This window comes from Falco naumanni, chromosome 9 (assembly GCF_017639655.2).
Source record: "Falco naumanni isolate bFalNau1 chromosome 9, bFalNau1.pat, whole genome shotgun sequence".
Lineage (NCBI taxonomy): Eukaryota > Metazoa > Chordata > Aves > Falconiformes > Falconidae > Falco > Falco naumanni.
The window spans coordinates 4,698,607-4,715,070 of NC_054062.1; the positions used below are offsets into that span (position 1 = coordinate 4,698,607).

Below are 16,464 nucleotides of genomic sequence, written 5' to 3' on the forward strand. Positions count from 1 at the left end.
TAAGGCAATGAGAGCTGCAGAGAGCCGGGGTTCAAGCACAGCCCCACGGCTCCCACCCACGGGAAGGGGCACCCAGGTCCTCGCCACAGACACCAGCAGCACATAAAGAGCCTCAGTCTAAGAGGGACCAGCCTGTTTTCCCAACCTTTGCTGCAACAAGGAAAGGTCTTGATATTCCTGCTATGAAGCTGACTGCTGCTAGAAGCCCCAGGATTTCCAGCAGGTCATTCTTAGCCATTCCATTCTAAGTTTTTCTTTATTTTACAAGCAGTACCCCCAACTCCACAAAGCATCCATGCTCTCCCTTCCACAGAAGCACTGCTGCTTGCTCAGCCCATGATGCCTGAAGAAAAGCCACTGCAGGGACCCTGGAGTCAATTAGACCTTGGCAGCTAATGAGCACCCTCCCTCCTCGCTGCAATTACCAGGAGCTTGGGGCTGCCCTGGCTCTTGCCCAGCAGTGATAGCTCTCAAAGCAGAAATTCCAACACCAAGAGAGAAACCATGGCGTTTTTCCTGTGGGAGTTAAAAAGCTGTGTGCCAAGGCAAGGCTGAGTGAGGTGGCACCTGACGGGGTCTCCCAGTTCCTATCTCAGACACAGAGCCTTGGCTAGCAGCAGCAGCAGCTTTGCAACTTCCATGCCTTGCTCTGAAACAAACAAAAACTCTGCATCAAGGTAGAAAATAAAATAATAATTAAAAAAAAAAAGAAGCCAACTGTGAATTTGGAAGCATTTTGATCAAAAGGAAGCTACAGGAAACCTCTGCAAAGCGCTCGAAGCCTCTCACCCCCAGGCCAGCACTCTCCCCTCCTTGCTCCATCACCAGCCGGCAGATGCAGCACCCAGCACCGGGGGCACCCAGCACCGGGGGCACCCAGCACCGGGGGCGGGGCACCCAGCACCAGCCAAGCAACGCTGCCCGTTGATTCCCACCAGCCCACGGCTCCACCCAGCCAACTTAGAGCAACTTCACCGCAAGTGTCAATACCTCCATTTTTTGTGTGTGTGTTGGTTGGGGTTTTTTTCCCCTCCCCTCCCTCACATTCAAAGCAAACTTCCCTACTGCTCACACTCCCCATGCCCCAATCCGTCGGCTCCCGATTGGCAGGGAAACCCTATACCCACCCTCCCCGCCGAGAAATGCCTGCTCTTGCAGCAGTCCCAACAAAAGCCAACTGCCAAGCACAAGCTGCTTCACAATAAAAGTCTCACTCTCTCCATTATTTTTTTTTCCCCTCCTTCCCCCCTTTCCCGCAGCCGTCCGCCTCCATTCCCTCGCCGACCCCAGCCTGATTATTCACCCTCCGTGCTGGGGAGCCTCCATAAAGCGCACCCAGCACCAACGAAGCATCCCCCCCGCCCCAACACTTTTATTTTTAGCTTTCAAGGGGAAGAAAAAAAATTATTCCATCTTAAGAAAGACTGAGCAGGTCTTTGAGAGGGCTTTAAAAGCCATGAGGATCCAAGCAGAGGAGCGAGTGCTGGTTTAGTTTTTCCTCTCCAACCTCTGTTTACAAGAAAACAGGCTTCCTCTCCTCCAAGAGGTCTTTGGAGGGGATGGAGGACAGGTCAGACCAGCCAAGGAAAGCTCTGCAGCATTTCCAGACAACGACTAGAAACTACAGTGGTGCCTTTAAAACAAAAAAAAAAAACAACCACAAAACCCCCCAAACAAACAAACAAAAAAAAGCCCACCAAAAAAAAAAAAAAAGAAGAAGAGAAAAAGAACAAAGCTGGGAAACACAGAAAGAGCTTTCTCAGCCTCCTCCTTGGCATTTTCATCAGCCATCCGGGTGCCCTTCACAAAGGTCCAAACAGGTTTTATAGTCAAAGACAATACATGCACAGCAGAACTCCAACGTATTGCAGCTTACCAAGCCCAAGAGACCAGTGAGTTACATCATGAACCAGAGCTCTCTCCAGGCAGACCAGGAAGGAGCGGAGGTTGATGTGCTAAGATGTCTACCTTCACCAGGGTCTTTTTTTTTTTTTTTTTGTCTTAAAAATCAACCGTCTAGGAACCTGAGGCTTTGCAGCAGCGTTGTTCTGACTGGAGCCATGCAGCTAAGCTAAAGCCCGTCGATCTGAAAGAGGGCTGGGCGCAGGAGGACCCCTCTGAAACTGCTCGCTCCCATTCGGGGCCGCAGCTGCACCAACACATCTGCCTGCAGAGCTGGCGGGACGGACAGGACTGATCCCGCCCGGCCTGCGAAGCCTCCACCCCAGAGGTGGACACCAACCCCTCGGAGGTGACACCACCGGACATCGCTCCCCACGAGCAGCTGGGGCATGTACCCCAGTGCGGGTGCCCAGTGGGGCCAGGGCACAGGCAGAGCCCCCGCCAGCCCTTCCGCAGGGCAGGATTCCACCTCCCGTGCAAGGCAGCGGCCAGGTTTGCAATACACTGCAGCAAGGCAGGGAGGCAAAGCTCTCAATAAATGATGCAACGGCAGCAGCAGCAGCTTCTCATTCACTCTTTTTTCCCTCCCTTCTTCTGCTAAAGAAAAAAAAAAACACAACCAAAACCAGAAACACAACCCAAACCAACTTGCTCATAATAACCTTTGCCTTAAAAAGAAGACAAACATTCTGCAGTTAACTATGCTGAAAGTAATGATTAAGAAAACACTTGTAGAAAGAGAGTGTTTCTTTTGTAGGCGTGCGAAGGCTGCTCATTTCAGATCTCGGTGCTGCTCAAGTCCTGCTGCACACGGGCAAGGTCTGGGATCACTGCTCATGGGGACGCTGACCACGGGCCTGTCATTAGAAGCAGTAGAAGCATTTGATCTGGAGAAGGAAGGAAACGTAACCAGCAGCATACCTGGCCTACAAAGCAGTCACCAGTCTCAAAGCTCCTTTTTGGTTTGGTGGTGGGTTTTTTTGTTTTTTTTTTTAGGCTAAGGCCACTTCCTTGTAAGCCTCGTGCAATCATGTGAACATGGAATTTTATCTGCAGCTCACAACAAGCACTGCCCTCAGCTTGAAGTTTGTCCCCAAATCAAACTCTGCAATTCTTTTGTCTCCTGAATTCCTTTCATCCAGGCTCTCCCTAAAAGAAAAGAAACAGTTCCTCCTCGACCCCCATGTCCTTTCTCCTATTCCAGCCGTACAAATCAACTCCCGAAACAGGGGGAAGCATAGAAACGAGGCGCAAGGTCCCTGCATGCAACAGCTGGGGAAAAGGAGACACGTGCATGGAACACAACAGGACTTAAAGTGACTTCTCGGAAGGCAACGCGGTCCACAATGGCGTGCAGGCTTCAGGCAAGGGGGGTCTGCGCAGCCCATGCCCTCCTGGAAAGGGGAGATCCCACTCCCGCTCCCTCACTGCCTCCACACTGGGAAGCCTCGTACCCATCTAGCTGTGTCCCAGTAGAGTTAAAGCCAGTGCAACTGGTACGTGCAGGCAAGTGTAAATCCAGAGCAGACAAAGGCATCTCCTCCTTCCACAGCCTGAGGTTAGCAAGGAGTACAGCTGCTGCCTGCCTTCTCCTAGCACCCGTGAGGGGAAGGGGGATGGGGAAGAAAACCCTAAAATGGAGACCAAGATCCATCACTCTCTCTAGCAAAAGCACACCAGCCGTTTCAGAAACACCCGGTCCCCAGGAAGGCTCAGCCAGGATAAAACCGTAGCACCAAGAGGAGCCTGGAGCCAGCAGGTTGCAGCAGCCCGGGGCGGAGGAGCTGGAAGACAGCTTGCCCCCGTCGACGGGGCTCAGGCACCTCTTCAGCCTCCGTGCTCCTCTTCCTCCCGCCCCCGAACGACGGCAGCCGGCGGAGCAGCTCCCTCGCCCCCTGCCCGCCCCGGCGGTGCCCGGCGGAGGGGCTCCTTGGGGCGGCAGCGCAGGGAAGGCCCCGCACGGGCTTCCCGGGGGACCTGGAGGACCTCGCTCGGTGCCCACGCCACCTCCGCCTGGGCCACCTCCAGCCATCCGGAGGCCACCAGCAAGACAGCGATGCCTGCGAGCCAGAAAAGCGGACGAGGAAAAGGGGGGAGAAAAATAATGATAATAATAAAAAGAAGAAGAATGAAAAAAAACCACATAATAAAACTTGCACCCTCGGGCCTGTCCCTCTAATAACTACAGCAAAACCTCACCAAGGCTTTACTCTCCTGGAGGGTGAGAAAGCGACACAGCGCTGCCCAGCACCCGAAGTCCTGGAGGTGGGAGATCCTCACACCCTCTCCTCCATGGCCTACGGGCTTCGTCCCCGGCGTGGGGCCTTTTTTTTCTGCTCTGTCATTAAGAGTGGAGCCTGGTCTTTTCCTTCAATCCCAAGAATTGCACTGAATTAGCTCATCGTTCTGGGCTCACCTCCCCCTGCAGGCTGCTCCCGAGCATGCTCAGCTCGGCCTGGCGCTGCCATTTCATAACGGCATTGTTTACAGACACACACTGACCTGCCATTTTTTGACAGGAGGAGAGGAGCAGGCGTTCGCCTCCCGACCGCTCGCGGCCCCCCAGCCCCTCGCCATAAAAATCCGCTTTGGAGAAGGGAAATTGCAAAAGCAGCAGGCTGTGGGTTTGTGGTGGTGGGTCTGTTGGTTGGTTGTTGGTTTTGTGTTGTTTGGGGGTTTTTTTTTGTGTGTTCCTTTTCTTTTTTTGTTTGTCTGTTTATTTTTTTCTTTTCCCTCCTTGATTTAGGTCAAAATCCACCTGCTTTTGGGGGGAGAAGTTAAGCTCTTTGGGGGCTGGGGGGGAGCTGGTGGAGGAGAGGTCTCGCAGAGCTCGATGCAAAATGCCAGCCATGATTTTTAGCTTCTTCGAATCACAACCGTGCTTCGATGTCGCCTAAAAATATAGTACCCAGCCCAGTCTGCCATCCTCTGTCAAGCCTTCCTCGGTGAGAGAAAGGGTTGGAAATATGGTATTTCCCTTGAATAAACAAGTTGGCTTAGTCCCAGCACATACAGTTTTCTCCTTTAAATGCAAACCAGAGTATTTTTGCAGGCACACAGGAAAATGAGAGGAGGAGGAGGAGGGGAAAAAGTTCCTCATTTAACACCAAAAGCTCCATGAAAAGCCTTGCAAGGTTGCTCCCCAGCCCCTCTCCTTTCCAGTCCTCTCCCCATCCACGCTGATCGTACTTTACAGGTGAAAGCAGCTCTGACTTATGACGGAGAGAAAATGCCAGAAGAGCTGGAAGTTTCCTCACCCTTGGAACAAGGACAAGTTGTGAAAAGCTTCCTTTGCGAGAGGCACTGTGCTGCTCCGACACAGTATGGCTGCGTTGCAGGCAAGACATTTGCACGTCACATCTTCTTAACCCCCACTGCCTCAACCCTTCTCCACCAGGTCCACCAGCCTTCCCCCTCCTGATGGGGACCGAAGGAAAAAAGATAAATAAATTACCTGGCCGGGGGAAAGCAACCTGCTATGTTGGATCCCAACATATTTTTTGAGAAAGCTCGCTCTACCTTTTTTCCCCTCTATTTTTTTTTAAAGGATGCTTTCCAATTAGCTCATACAGTTTGTGGGCTTCGCTCCTGCTGCTTTCCTGACTACTGTAAATCCTGGCAGGCAGTGCTGCCTGCTGCCCGTCCTCCTCCTCTGCCCCCCTCCAGGACCAGCACCACCATACAGCAAAGCCAGACATTCCCCCTCCACCCAAGAGACCAAGGAGCTCACCCTTGGGAGGGACGGATCCCAAGGGAACAAGGGAAACACGAGGGGACAGAAGGGTCTCCTCTGCAAGGAGGGTTTGCTATTAAAAGTCGAAATTCACAGGAGTCAAAAAATAACCGGCTGAAAATGGCAGTTAAGGATTATAAATTCGAGGTTCGTTTCCAAATCACTGACATTACATGTCACTGCAGGAACATATGGTCTTCCCAGCCTCACGGGCGGGAAGCACGCACTGTCAGAGCCCCGAGTTACAAAAGTAAGGTAACTCTCCTGCCGCGGTGATTCCTCGACTGCTCTCGGCTCCAGGAGTGGGAAGGGGAGCAGGAAAAACTTCAGGGAAAAGCCACAAAAGGACAACGAAGAGGAGCAGCAGGAATCAAGCCAGCCCTCGCCCAAACCAGCTAGCCAGAAGGGTGAAGCTCCTTAAAACTCCTTGTTTACCGGAATAAAATAGCTCCCTGCCACTGCACAAGAGGCACGTGGTCCTCTTCCCTTAGGAGGCTCCAGCGGCCCCAGGACAACACCTGCTGCCCGAACCCCAGTCCTGGGCCTGATCCTGCCCCCAGGCCCAGGGCTCATCTAACAGGAGCTGATCAGCAGAAAATATGCCCCATGTGTGCTCTGTCCAGACATGTTCTTGGGAAGAGGGGAAGAGCTCGTGCTGGCACTTAAAAAGTCAGTTAAATACGTGAGGGGGAAGAAACCCAAGGCCCCACTTTGGGGCTCTTAACCCTTGCTCAGCAGCAGCGTGAAGTCCAGACCTCGGGCTTCTCTCTTCCCTCCAAAGTAGGTCAGGCTTTTCAGCGTCTCTCCGCAGATGCTTTTCAAAGGGCATCAGCCGGCAGGGATGGAGCATTAGCTGTTTTCGGCCGGCTGTCACACCAGTGTCACTGTGGTCACCACCACACCAGAGCGCACGTTGCACACCTCGGTGTGTTTTTGGTTGCTTGTCTCCTTCATCAAACCCAAAGCACATTTTTTTGCCTTGGATGGGAGCTGATCAGGCAGCACGTCAAGGCCTCTTCGCTGTTAAAATGAAATCTTGTTTCTCTCCTGGCTTCTTCTGATGCCTTTTCCTTCAGCAGACATCCTCTAGATGACGAGCAGTAAGCGTACTTATAGTCCAGTGGAGACACGGTAGATATTTAGATTAGGTGCCACAGATCATCCTGTAAGCTCCCTAATCTTTTAAATGCCATCTTCACATCTCGCTCCTGGATTGAAAATTCTGTATCATGTCTGCGTGGCAGCTTCAGGGGTCTCTCTAGAACACAGCAAGCTCAGGGCAGCGCTTTGCCCGCTGCCAGGGCTGCCTGGACCCCCCATGGCTCTGGGACCTTCGGTGTCCACCCCAAGTCCCACCGAGGTCCATGGCAGCCAACAGAGCTGTCTGCACACAACACAAATGACAGCAAAAAAACCCCAACAACCAACATCAAAACCCAAGAGCATGGCAGGACCAGTGATCTGAATTTCAGGCAACCTTTAAAATAAACTGCAGACATGGGCCTCCTGCCATGAAATCAACCACGGATGTTTCATTTTAATCAGCTGTTCCCTTGGATTGCAAGCTACTATATAAAAAAAAAAAAAAAAAAAGAGAGAGGGGGGGGGGGGGGAGGAAGCCACCCCAAAATAAAAAGGATTATTTCTTCTTCCTGGCAAAATAATGTTTGCTTTTGCCTCCACCCGCAGACACGAGCTGCCGGCTCGCCTGCTGCGAGCAGAAGCTCTCAAAGGAGCTGAACAAGGAGGTGCCATGTGGCCTCAGGCCCTCTCCTCCCCTTTGGAAGTTCAGCCTTCAAGCAGCTCGGACACCCCAAGGTTTGCGCTTCTTGCTTACAAGAGCTGCAAGCTGGGAGAATTTTCCAGAAACTTCACACTTTAAAAAATATTTTTTAAAAAACGCACCAAAAATCGAAACAAAACAAACAAACAAAAAAACCAGCCCTGAACAAGCCTCCCCACCTCAGAAGAGAAATAAAAGCCCACCCAGACGCGAGGAAACAAAGGCCGAGCTTTCCCAGAGCCAGGCGCCGTGGGATGCCAAGGAACCTGCAAGCCCATGGCCCAGCACCCGGCAGCGAGCCGCACAGCACCGCCAGGGCCAGGCCAGCCGCCGCAGCCCGCTCCCCCGCACGCCCGCCCGCGCAGCGGGCAGCAGAACTCATCCCTCCAGAAGCACATAACTAAATAACCCCCAGCCATGATTCCCCAAACTGTCTTCCTCCTCTCCAAGGCTTCTCCTTCCCCAGCCTGCCTGCGGCCAGGGCCGGCGGGGAGCCGCTCTGTGCGAGGCACAGGAGGTGGACCCTGCGGTACCTGCGGACATCTGTTGTCTTCTTCTGGTGAAGACTCAAAGAGTTGCATATTCCAGATCCTCATGAGCCGTGATTCAGTTTCTGCTCATGTGATAAAAGCTCCCTCTACAGAGTGAGCATGCCCAGAGGAGACCATTTCACTGCTCCCTCCAAGCTGCAGCCATTTCACAGAGAACCTGCCGGCTCCAGGGCGTCCATTGGAGCGCGATTATCCCGGGCATCCCGGGGACGCACCGGTAATGCAGATCATCTGTCAACTTTCTGACAGGGTGCCAGGCCTCAAAACTGATCGCTCGCCTGAAAAAAATAAAAAGCCTTTTAAACCATAGAGCGAGGTGTTCTCTCTCGGTGGCCTTCAAGAGTAGCCCTTGCCCGCAGGAAAAGGAGAGGCGGGAGGGACAGGCAGGGATGCTGCGCGGCCGGGGGATGCTCCCGTGACGATTTGGTTCTGCTTAATAAAGCGCCCGACCCCTGAGCGCGGGGATGAAGGCACACGGGTTAAACTGATGCAGCGTGCAGTGTCCAACTGCAAATGCATTCGAGATCCGATCTGCTGAGCCGAAGGAGAGCTGTTTTTCACTTTGGGGATTAATAAGACAACCTGACCTGGTACAACCAACCTTAAAAGGGTATCACGAACGCAGTCGTTAAAAAGAGGGAGGTGGGGGGGTGGGATGAGGGGGGAAAACCCTAGTGAAGTGGTAGTGCACTAGTGGGTGCAGGAGCTCTGAGCTCAGCCCATGTCAAACCATATGATACAGCTTGGCCCAGCCAGCAAGATAAAAGATGAAATTTTAGCTTCAAAATAAAAGTAGTTTGCCTCTGTTCCACTTAACAATTAAGTATAAACTCTTGGCAACCTCCGCATCTGCTCAAGCTCCCAGTAAAACTGCCAGAGCAAGTCACAGGAACATCTGTAAGCAGAGATGGGCTGGAAGGGGTTCAAGCGCAAGGCTGGCATTTATGGGAGGCAGGAGCAGGAGGCTGCTGGAGCCCGTATGGAGCTGGAGAACCTCCCACCGTGCAGGGGGAGGGCGGCCGGCAACCCCGGAGAGGAGGCCAGGAGGAAGAGGAAACTCAGCGCTGGACTGTGACACCACCCGCTTGCTCCTGGCCAAAGGAAAAACAGCTTTCAAAAATAATAATAAAAAAAAAATAATGCAAGAGAAGAGAAGATGGTTCTCTTTAGGAGCAGACATTAAAATGAAGATGAGCTGAGTGCAATGTGTTACTGTGGGCTGGGGGGGCAGGGAGCAGCCGGCACTGTAGGGAGATAAAAGAGCCGTTGCAATCCATAGTGAGGTTTTGAGGAGCCCAAGGCTTCAGTTTGCCGTACACTTTGCCCCAGAAGCAGGCAAGCAGTCAGGCCTTCAGCTCGAGCTCGAGCATGAAGCCGTCACCTGCTCTGCTCTGCCCATCCCCTCCTCTGTATCCAGCATCGCAGGAGCGTGCCCTGCCACTGCAGCACTGCAGGCTGGAAACACCAACCAGCCACATTTTCTCCAGCCCAAGCACCTAACTGACCACCATGTCCAGGGCACATCTGTAAAACAGCAATAGTTAAAGAAGCAGAAGAGCCTGCTACAGATCTGCCTCAGCTACGAGGACGTTGTTTTCCTCTCCACACTCTGCAGAAGTTTCACTGCTCAACAGTTAACACGCACAAGGCTAAACCGAGATGACTGAAATTCGTAGGGAAGAAATATTTGAGGTGACAGTATAAAGCGAGGCTCGCTCTTTCACCCACTGGGTTTTTGTTTGATGTAAATCTTAAGTTTTAATACACACAAAATGAGACTGTCCTGGCCTTTCTATCAGTCACTGAGAGGTGTAGAGGTAACCCATTTAAGACAAACTCAAAAATCCCCAAACAAAAGCAACAAAAACTGACTACACAGGCAGAAGTTGTATTATCCACTGCATCAAAAGAGTACTGTAGTTCAAACCAAAGATGGCTTTAAAACAGTTGACACGTTGCCCTTCCTTGCAGCATGAAATTACCAAGCTTTCATTAAATATCCAGAAATAGAAACAAAGTTATTAACAAAGGCAGCGTCAATGAACTACCACAGTCAACATCCCTTTTCACAGATAAAATAGCGATGGAGCACCGCGCTTCAGCCTTCCTGTGCATGCAGAAGGGCAGCACTCCCCGCTCCATCTCAACACTAGACATGTTTTTACTGCCAAGGTTAAATATATACAGAGAGCAGAAGCTACCAGAGATGCTTTTCACATCTCACAGCCATCCCTGAAAGCACTAAACACTGTTTAAAAGAAAGAAAAAGCAAAGCTGATCGGGGTATCGCAGGTGCTTCAACAACCAACTTGAGCAAAGCGATCGATCGCCATCGTACCAGCAGCTCTCCACAGACCCGCGTTTATGGGGGTTGCTTGTGCACTGATAAATAAGACTTCAAATGTATGCCACCCGAAAGGAGAAAGAAGCTTCCCCTGTGCCTGAGCAGGGGCTGTCAGAGCAGCACCTCCTGCCCCAGCACCCCCAGGACCCCCATCTCCCCCATTCCGTAGAGGTCAGGTGCCGCAGTAGGCTCTTTCCTAACCAGCTGGTTAGAGATCCAGTCCCAGGCTGGCCAAAGAAGCAGGTTTTCTAATGGTGTAGGACAAGAACAAGCCTGTGCCCCGTGAGACTCTCTCCTTTATTTAACCCGAGTACGCACCAGCAGTTTCCCCCCCAAGCCAGCACGAGACAGCACAGCACCCCCCTTTCAAAGCACCTTTGATCAGGGCCCATAGAACCGCAAGGTGGTTTTCCTCCTGCACCCTGTGGCCTCCATTCTCTGATTCAAGGCTAGAATATCCCTTTCAGAAGTCTCACATTTTCAGGAGGAAGGCAGCAGCACAACAACCTCTCTTCACAAAGGACACCGGGTTCCTCGGGGCTTTTGCTTAATTACACCATTACGTATGGCATTTTCACAGCTCCCTTGCAGAGGAAGCACAAGTGGGAGGCAAGGGGAGATTATTCTTTCCATAGAAAGAACAATATTCAGGTCTGCAAAACACAAGAGGTTCTCCTTATTTCCATCAGGCTCCTCTTCTTCCAGACCCTCCAGCTGCTCAAATCCGAAGTTCCCTTTCAGCCTCCCCGGAAGCAATCCCAAAAGCGCGACAAGCTGAAGGGACTTTCGATATAAGATGAGCATTCCTGCTGGAATCCTGATTTGCTCCTGCACTGCTACGAACCACTCCCCAGCTCTGCAGGAAGCTGTTAAAGTGCCTCCCTTCCCTCCTCAGCCATTACATGTGACACTTCTTAACCAGAACGTCCCAGGACACACTGAGTGTCCTCAGCATCCTCCAGGGGAGCGCGGATGTCTGGCTCCAGGCTCAGGTAACCACCTCGAAGGAGCAGGCAGTCGTTCATGCACGCTTCTGGAATCGCAGCTTTCTCCACCTTTCAAAACCTGCTTTTTTCCCCCCTCAAAGCTTCCAAGCCATCTCCCTTCCTCCCCCTCTTTCCCCAGCAAAGTTGAAAACTGCTTTTACTTAATAGGAAACATGAAATGTTCCCGGAGACACGGCATTGAGTACATCACACATGTCAAGAAGAAGAATAAAAATGAAAAAGAGAAAGAAAAAAAAAAGAGTCTGCTGCGACAGATGTTGAGACGTAAGCTCTCAGGGAGATGTTGCTATGTTTTGATAAGAATATGCGTTGAGTATTTCATTTACAGGGCAATCCTAGAACTTTATTTAGAAGCATATTGGCCAGACAGCTGTAATTTAGAACATACTGTATTCCTAACAGTTCCCAATTATAAACTCCTTCAGCTTTAACTTATAGTAACCACAGCTCTATTTTGGAAATCTAAAAACACCATTTCTCCCCTTCATTCAGCTATCGCATATCAAGAGTTCCTACCATACAAACACAGCCTTGCTCGAGAAGGATCCTAAATACAGCAATCCTGTCTCAGCAACAGCGAGCAAGCTCATCCCTTTAACCGCACTCACCGTTTGCTCCACAGGCAAATGTTTTGTTGGTTTATTTGGGGGACAGTAGATGGGGTGGGAATCAGACCCATGTCCGTGCAAAGCCATCCGGCTCATTAGCAGTCTTGTGCCAGCAGAGGCGGCTGTAAAAATGGCTGCTCACATTCGATCTGGCTTCTGCTGCAACACTTCGCTGAAACAAACGCTGGAGCTCGGGTGTAGATTCTGCCGATGAGCCTCACGTGTTCAACGTGTCCCTGTTCTTTGACCTCACACCTATTTTTTTTAAGGATTAGGGCATTCGCATGAAAATAAGCCAAGTTCTTCGCTGGAGGAGAAGCAGTGCTTCATGATGCTTTTGTGTCTCTCCCCACATCATGAACTCGCCTATGAAATATCGCAGTTGATGGCTCTACAAGCAATTCCGCTGACATTATAAAATTTCTGCAAGGAACAGAAGGAGCAGATGAACTCTTTAAAAACAAAGCTCCTGCCTTCATGCAAATATCACTAGTTAAGAAGAGTGGAGAAATAAAGCAAGCATGATGTGTATACAGAATTGGCTCTAAAGAGGTTGCTTTTCAGCAACTGCCATAAGGTGGCAGTGGGTCTTTAAGGCTACCTTACACCTTTCGCACAAGCACAATAGGAAATTATCACACCAGTGGTTTTCCAGCATCTGAAACTGTTTTAAGTCAAATTTCCTCATCAAGGGAGACAGACCATACATGAAAGCTTGGGGCTGAGATCACCTCATCACCAGAATCGCCCAAGGAGAACAAGCCACCGGGATAAATTCTGAAAAGCTGTGAACGCAGCCCCCACCAGAGCCAAAGAAAATCAAAACCTCTTCCTTTCATTATGCAATTACAATGCCATTTATTTTACAGAAATGCTTTTCTCTGTGCACTCATCCAACCGTCAATAACCCAGCATCTGTTAAAGAGTAAGAGAAGTTCTGCATGGCCAGCCAGCAAGCTGGGGCTCCAGCAGGCCTTTTTTCAGGGACCATAAAAGCAACACCAGTAAGCAAACTGGTCACCAGCTTAGTGCAGGGCTGACATTATCAAACTGGTTCAGAAAACGTCAAGGAAGCACTGGGCACACAAGAAATTCAGAAGCAGGCAATGAACAGGCAAGTTACTTTAGGTGATGAAGTGACTCACCATGCAGACTGACCCAACTGGGTGAGACCATCACCTGAGCCACAGCAATAAAACAAAAATTGATGTTTTGCTCCTTGCCGATCACCCCCTGAAAAGCAGCCAGAGTTGCCCTGAAGAAAGAGCTGACCTACCTCGCTGCACACACCCGAAAGACAGACCGTGACTGCAGTGATTCCCATTAATAAAACACAATAAACTTGTAATACCAACGTATTCGCAGCGCCCAAAGCAGAGCAAACCTCTTGCCTTACCTTGACTTACAGCCGGGCTGAAACAAGCGCGGGCACCCAATGACACACACCCCTTGGGAGACAGGGTCTGTGAGGGCTGAGGCTCCCGGCTGACATCTCACCACCTGCTCCACACGGTCAGATCTTCCCTACACCTCACCAATACAGACCCCGAGGGCCAACGTACATGTTTTATTGGCACCTTACCACGTAGCTTGCTTGTACAACAACTGGAGTCAATCAGCTCACGCAGCACACACCTGCTGGTGCTTACACGCTCCTTGTAAAAAGCTGGCAACTACAGATGAAATCCAAGAGCCCAACCTGGCCTGGCACAATTCAGAGTCCCCTTCCTTCCCCAAAACCCACTCGTCAACACGTTAAAACCCCTGCAAGGAACATGGAAAACCTCTCAGCCAAAGGAATAAACACATCTATATTCCCTCCTCTCCTTGCCAGTTTGGAGGACCTGATGTGGCAAGGTTTGTTTGTAATTCTTGGAATGCAAAGTAAGTCCAAAAAAGGGAGTTTGAGTTTTACATTCTTTCACCCTCCCACAATCACAGACGGATCTGGATTTAAACTGCGGAGCAGGTCTGCACCCTGCAAGGCTTCCCATTAATAATAATTAGTGACCGAGCCGCGCAGCCCACGACTGAGACGCGATCACATGCCATTCCAATATGAAGGCACAACCCAGCAAGTCCCCGCAGCCCTCGCTGCCAGCCCCTGCCTGCTGTCACTTTATGTCACCACCCTAACATGAGACAGGTCCGTTCTTTATATAGGTTCGCCAGTCGGTAAAGGTCAGGGTTTTAAAACCCCTCCCCACTGATCCGCAGGAAGCGGTTTGAAGCCATCTCGTGTCAGTGGTTAACTATGCTGCTTTTGAATCAATTCCAACAGTTTTTACTTCATCCAGTCTCCCCGCTCCCCCCGGCCCGGGGGCACGGGAAGGAATCGGTGGGATTTGCCCTACCTCCGTCCCGTCTGTGGGAAGCTGCTGGGTCCTTCCAGATCCTGACTCCAGGCCTATCCCTCCTCCAGCCACAAATCCATCTCACTCTATGGGTGCAGCCTCCACCCCGGAGCATGCTCAGTACCGGCTGATCTTCAGCCATTTCAGAGCTTTAATGAAATGTAAGCATAAGGAAGTGTCATTAGGAAGAGGGAAAAAAAAAAAAAAAAAGAAAAAAAAAAGGTGCAGGATTCATCCCGATCAGGCCAACCTTCCTGTTTCCATCCTCTATCAAGGAGGTGAAGCTCTCGCTGCAGGGATCACGGGCGTTTTTAGGCAGCGAGCGTCTCGTTTTAGAACAAAAGCAAGGAAAATCCTGTCTCAGGCAAGCCTTGTGCAAAAGGGAGCATTTCCTAGTGATGCTCAAACCAGACGGTTTTTCATTCTGGGCCTTCCACAAATTACAATATTTTCATGAAATGCCATTAATATTATTCCCCCCCTTCCCCCCCCCCCAATGGTCTTCAACTGAGTCTCTGAGCTCACAATGCAAATAGTGCTTCCCATCCATCTTAAAGCTAAACCTGCTCCAGTCTACTCTCTATCACCTCCAAGGTTATTTTAACTCCATTTGCAAGAAAGTTAAAAAGCAGGATGGGAGGGCGGGGGGGGGGGCAGGGAGAGACTACAGTACAACACACCTCATGCTGTGTTTTCCTAACGACCTCAATTTTAAGAGGTTTGTTTTTCCACTAGTCAGCCCCGAAACTACTCCATCATCACCTTGTCTCCTCAATGCAGCAGGACCATTTCAAAGAATTAATAGAGGATTATTGGGGGGGGGGGGGTGGGGTTTACCCTTTCCCGTTTTCCAAACAACAATATATGCAAAGACACACAACGCTGAAGTCCACCAGGTATTTTCAGTGCCGGAGGACGACAGCCCTGCATACTGCAAGCGATCTGCACATGGAACTTGACTGCTCCTTAAAAACTTGTATTTCCCTGTATATCCTTTGCACATCCCCTACAGATCCCTACCAGCTCACAGAGCTGCTCCAGAACGCAAAGAGAGTTGTTGCAGGAGGAAAGCTTTGCAGGCCAGGGCAAAAAATCAGTTCTTTAATCCCAACAAAGTTTTAATGTATACCCTATTCCTGATGTTGGGCCCAAGCCAAAAACAACTCTGGATGTTCAAATCCGTTAATTGTGTGTGCACTCTGCCAAGCGGTGCTTGTTTCCCATGCATGGATGGCTAATATTTCTGCCATGTATGTACAGTGTCTGCTTCAGCGCTGGAGTTTTCATTCTTCAAAGGAAGACTAAAAAATAATAATAATAATAATAAATCAAGTGATTTTATCCACACAGCATTTCAGAAAAATAATCAGGGTGACAGATGAATGCCAAACCCCAGCTTTTTCCTGAACCAAACTTCCGAAGTAATCACAAAAACACTAAAAGACTTTCTGTACAATGCAATAACCCAAAAGTTGAGATATTCATCAGCCCGCAGCACGTTCGTGTCAGATACGCTCCGCAAACAACCCCTAATATTGCTCTCCCATCTCTTCCCTGATAAACTCAGCCCAATCCTCAATATCAGGCAACAGCTTTTTAGCGAATTATTTGGGACAGTATTCGCATTTGACTGCTGCACGCCAGGCAGCCTTTCACGCCAAGTTGCATTTTACTAACATAATTTTAGAGCACAAAAGCTTTGGTAAAGTGACCCAGGATAAATCATCATAATTTGGCACAGAGAGCCCGTGTCAAAGAGTCTGTTTCTGCAGAAGGGTTTCACCGGTGGCCGATGGCCCCCGCCTGCCCCTTCTCCAGGCACATTCATCAGGGACCTCCATGCTCAGTGCAGGACGCAATTCTCTCTACACATCAGGCAACTCTAAGACACCGCACAGTGCTTTCATTAAGCACAGATTGGTAAACCCTGCCGACAAATTCTATTCTCGTCCTCTTCCTTGCCTTTTAAATTGGAGGTAGTTTAAAAATAATATTCAGACCATATAATCCCGAGACATGTCTGCTGAATCTAGCAGTGTTTGCATCTAGCACAGCTCAAGCATGTCAAATTTGTTTCCTTGGAAACAAAGACCAATTTGCAAGCATTGCTTTCTTCCCTTTTTTTTTTTTTTTTTATGTAACGAAGACATACATACCTGCAGCTCTTGTTGATACAAAGGAA

The 16,464-nt window shown here is 50.2% G+C and overlaps 1 protein-coding gene and 1 long non-coding RNA gene across 16 annotated transcripts in view; one reads left to right on the forward strand and one right to left on the reverse strand.

The window, feature by feature from the left end:
- EHMT1 (euchromatic histone lysine methyltransferase 1) overlaps positions 1–16,464 on the reverse strand; it is a 121,631-nt gene that overhangs the window by 64,368 nt on the left and 40,799 nt on the right. For 4 of the 15 annotated variants that reach the window (XM_040606094.1, XM_040606091.1, XM_040606093.1 and 1 more), the window contains exon 1: positions 2,824–3,156. The exons of 3 other annotated variants lie outside the window; for them this stretch is intronic. In XM_040606094.1, coding sequence (XP_040462028.1) covers positions 2,824–2,934 — 111 coding nt within the window. In that variant the 5' untranslated portion in view covers positions 2,935–3,156. Of the gene's footprint in view, positions 1–2,823; positions 3,160–4,101; positions 4,219–7,951; positions 8,269–11,928; positions 12,274–14,282; positions 14,394–16,464 lie in introns of those variants that run through there. 8 more of the 15 variants (XM_040606081.1, XM_040606086.1, XM_040606089.1 and 5 more) reach the window with 7 other exon arrangements.
- On the forward strand, positions 4,364–5,410 carry LOC121093578. Its single transcript, XR_005829616.1, has 2 exons — positions 4,364–4,536; positions 5,099–5,410. It is a non-coding gene; the product is annotated as an uncharacterized LOC121093578 (long non-coding RNA).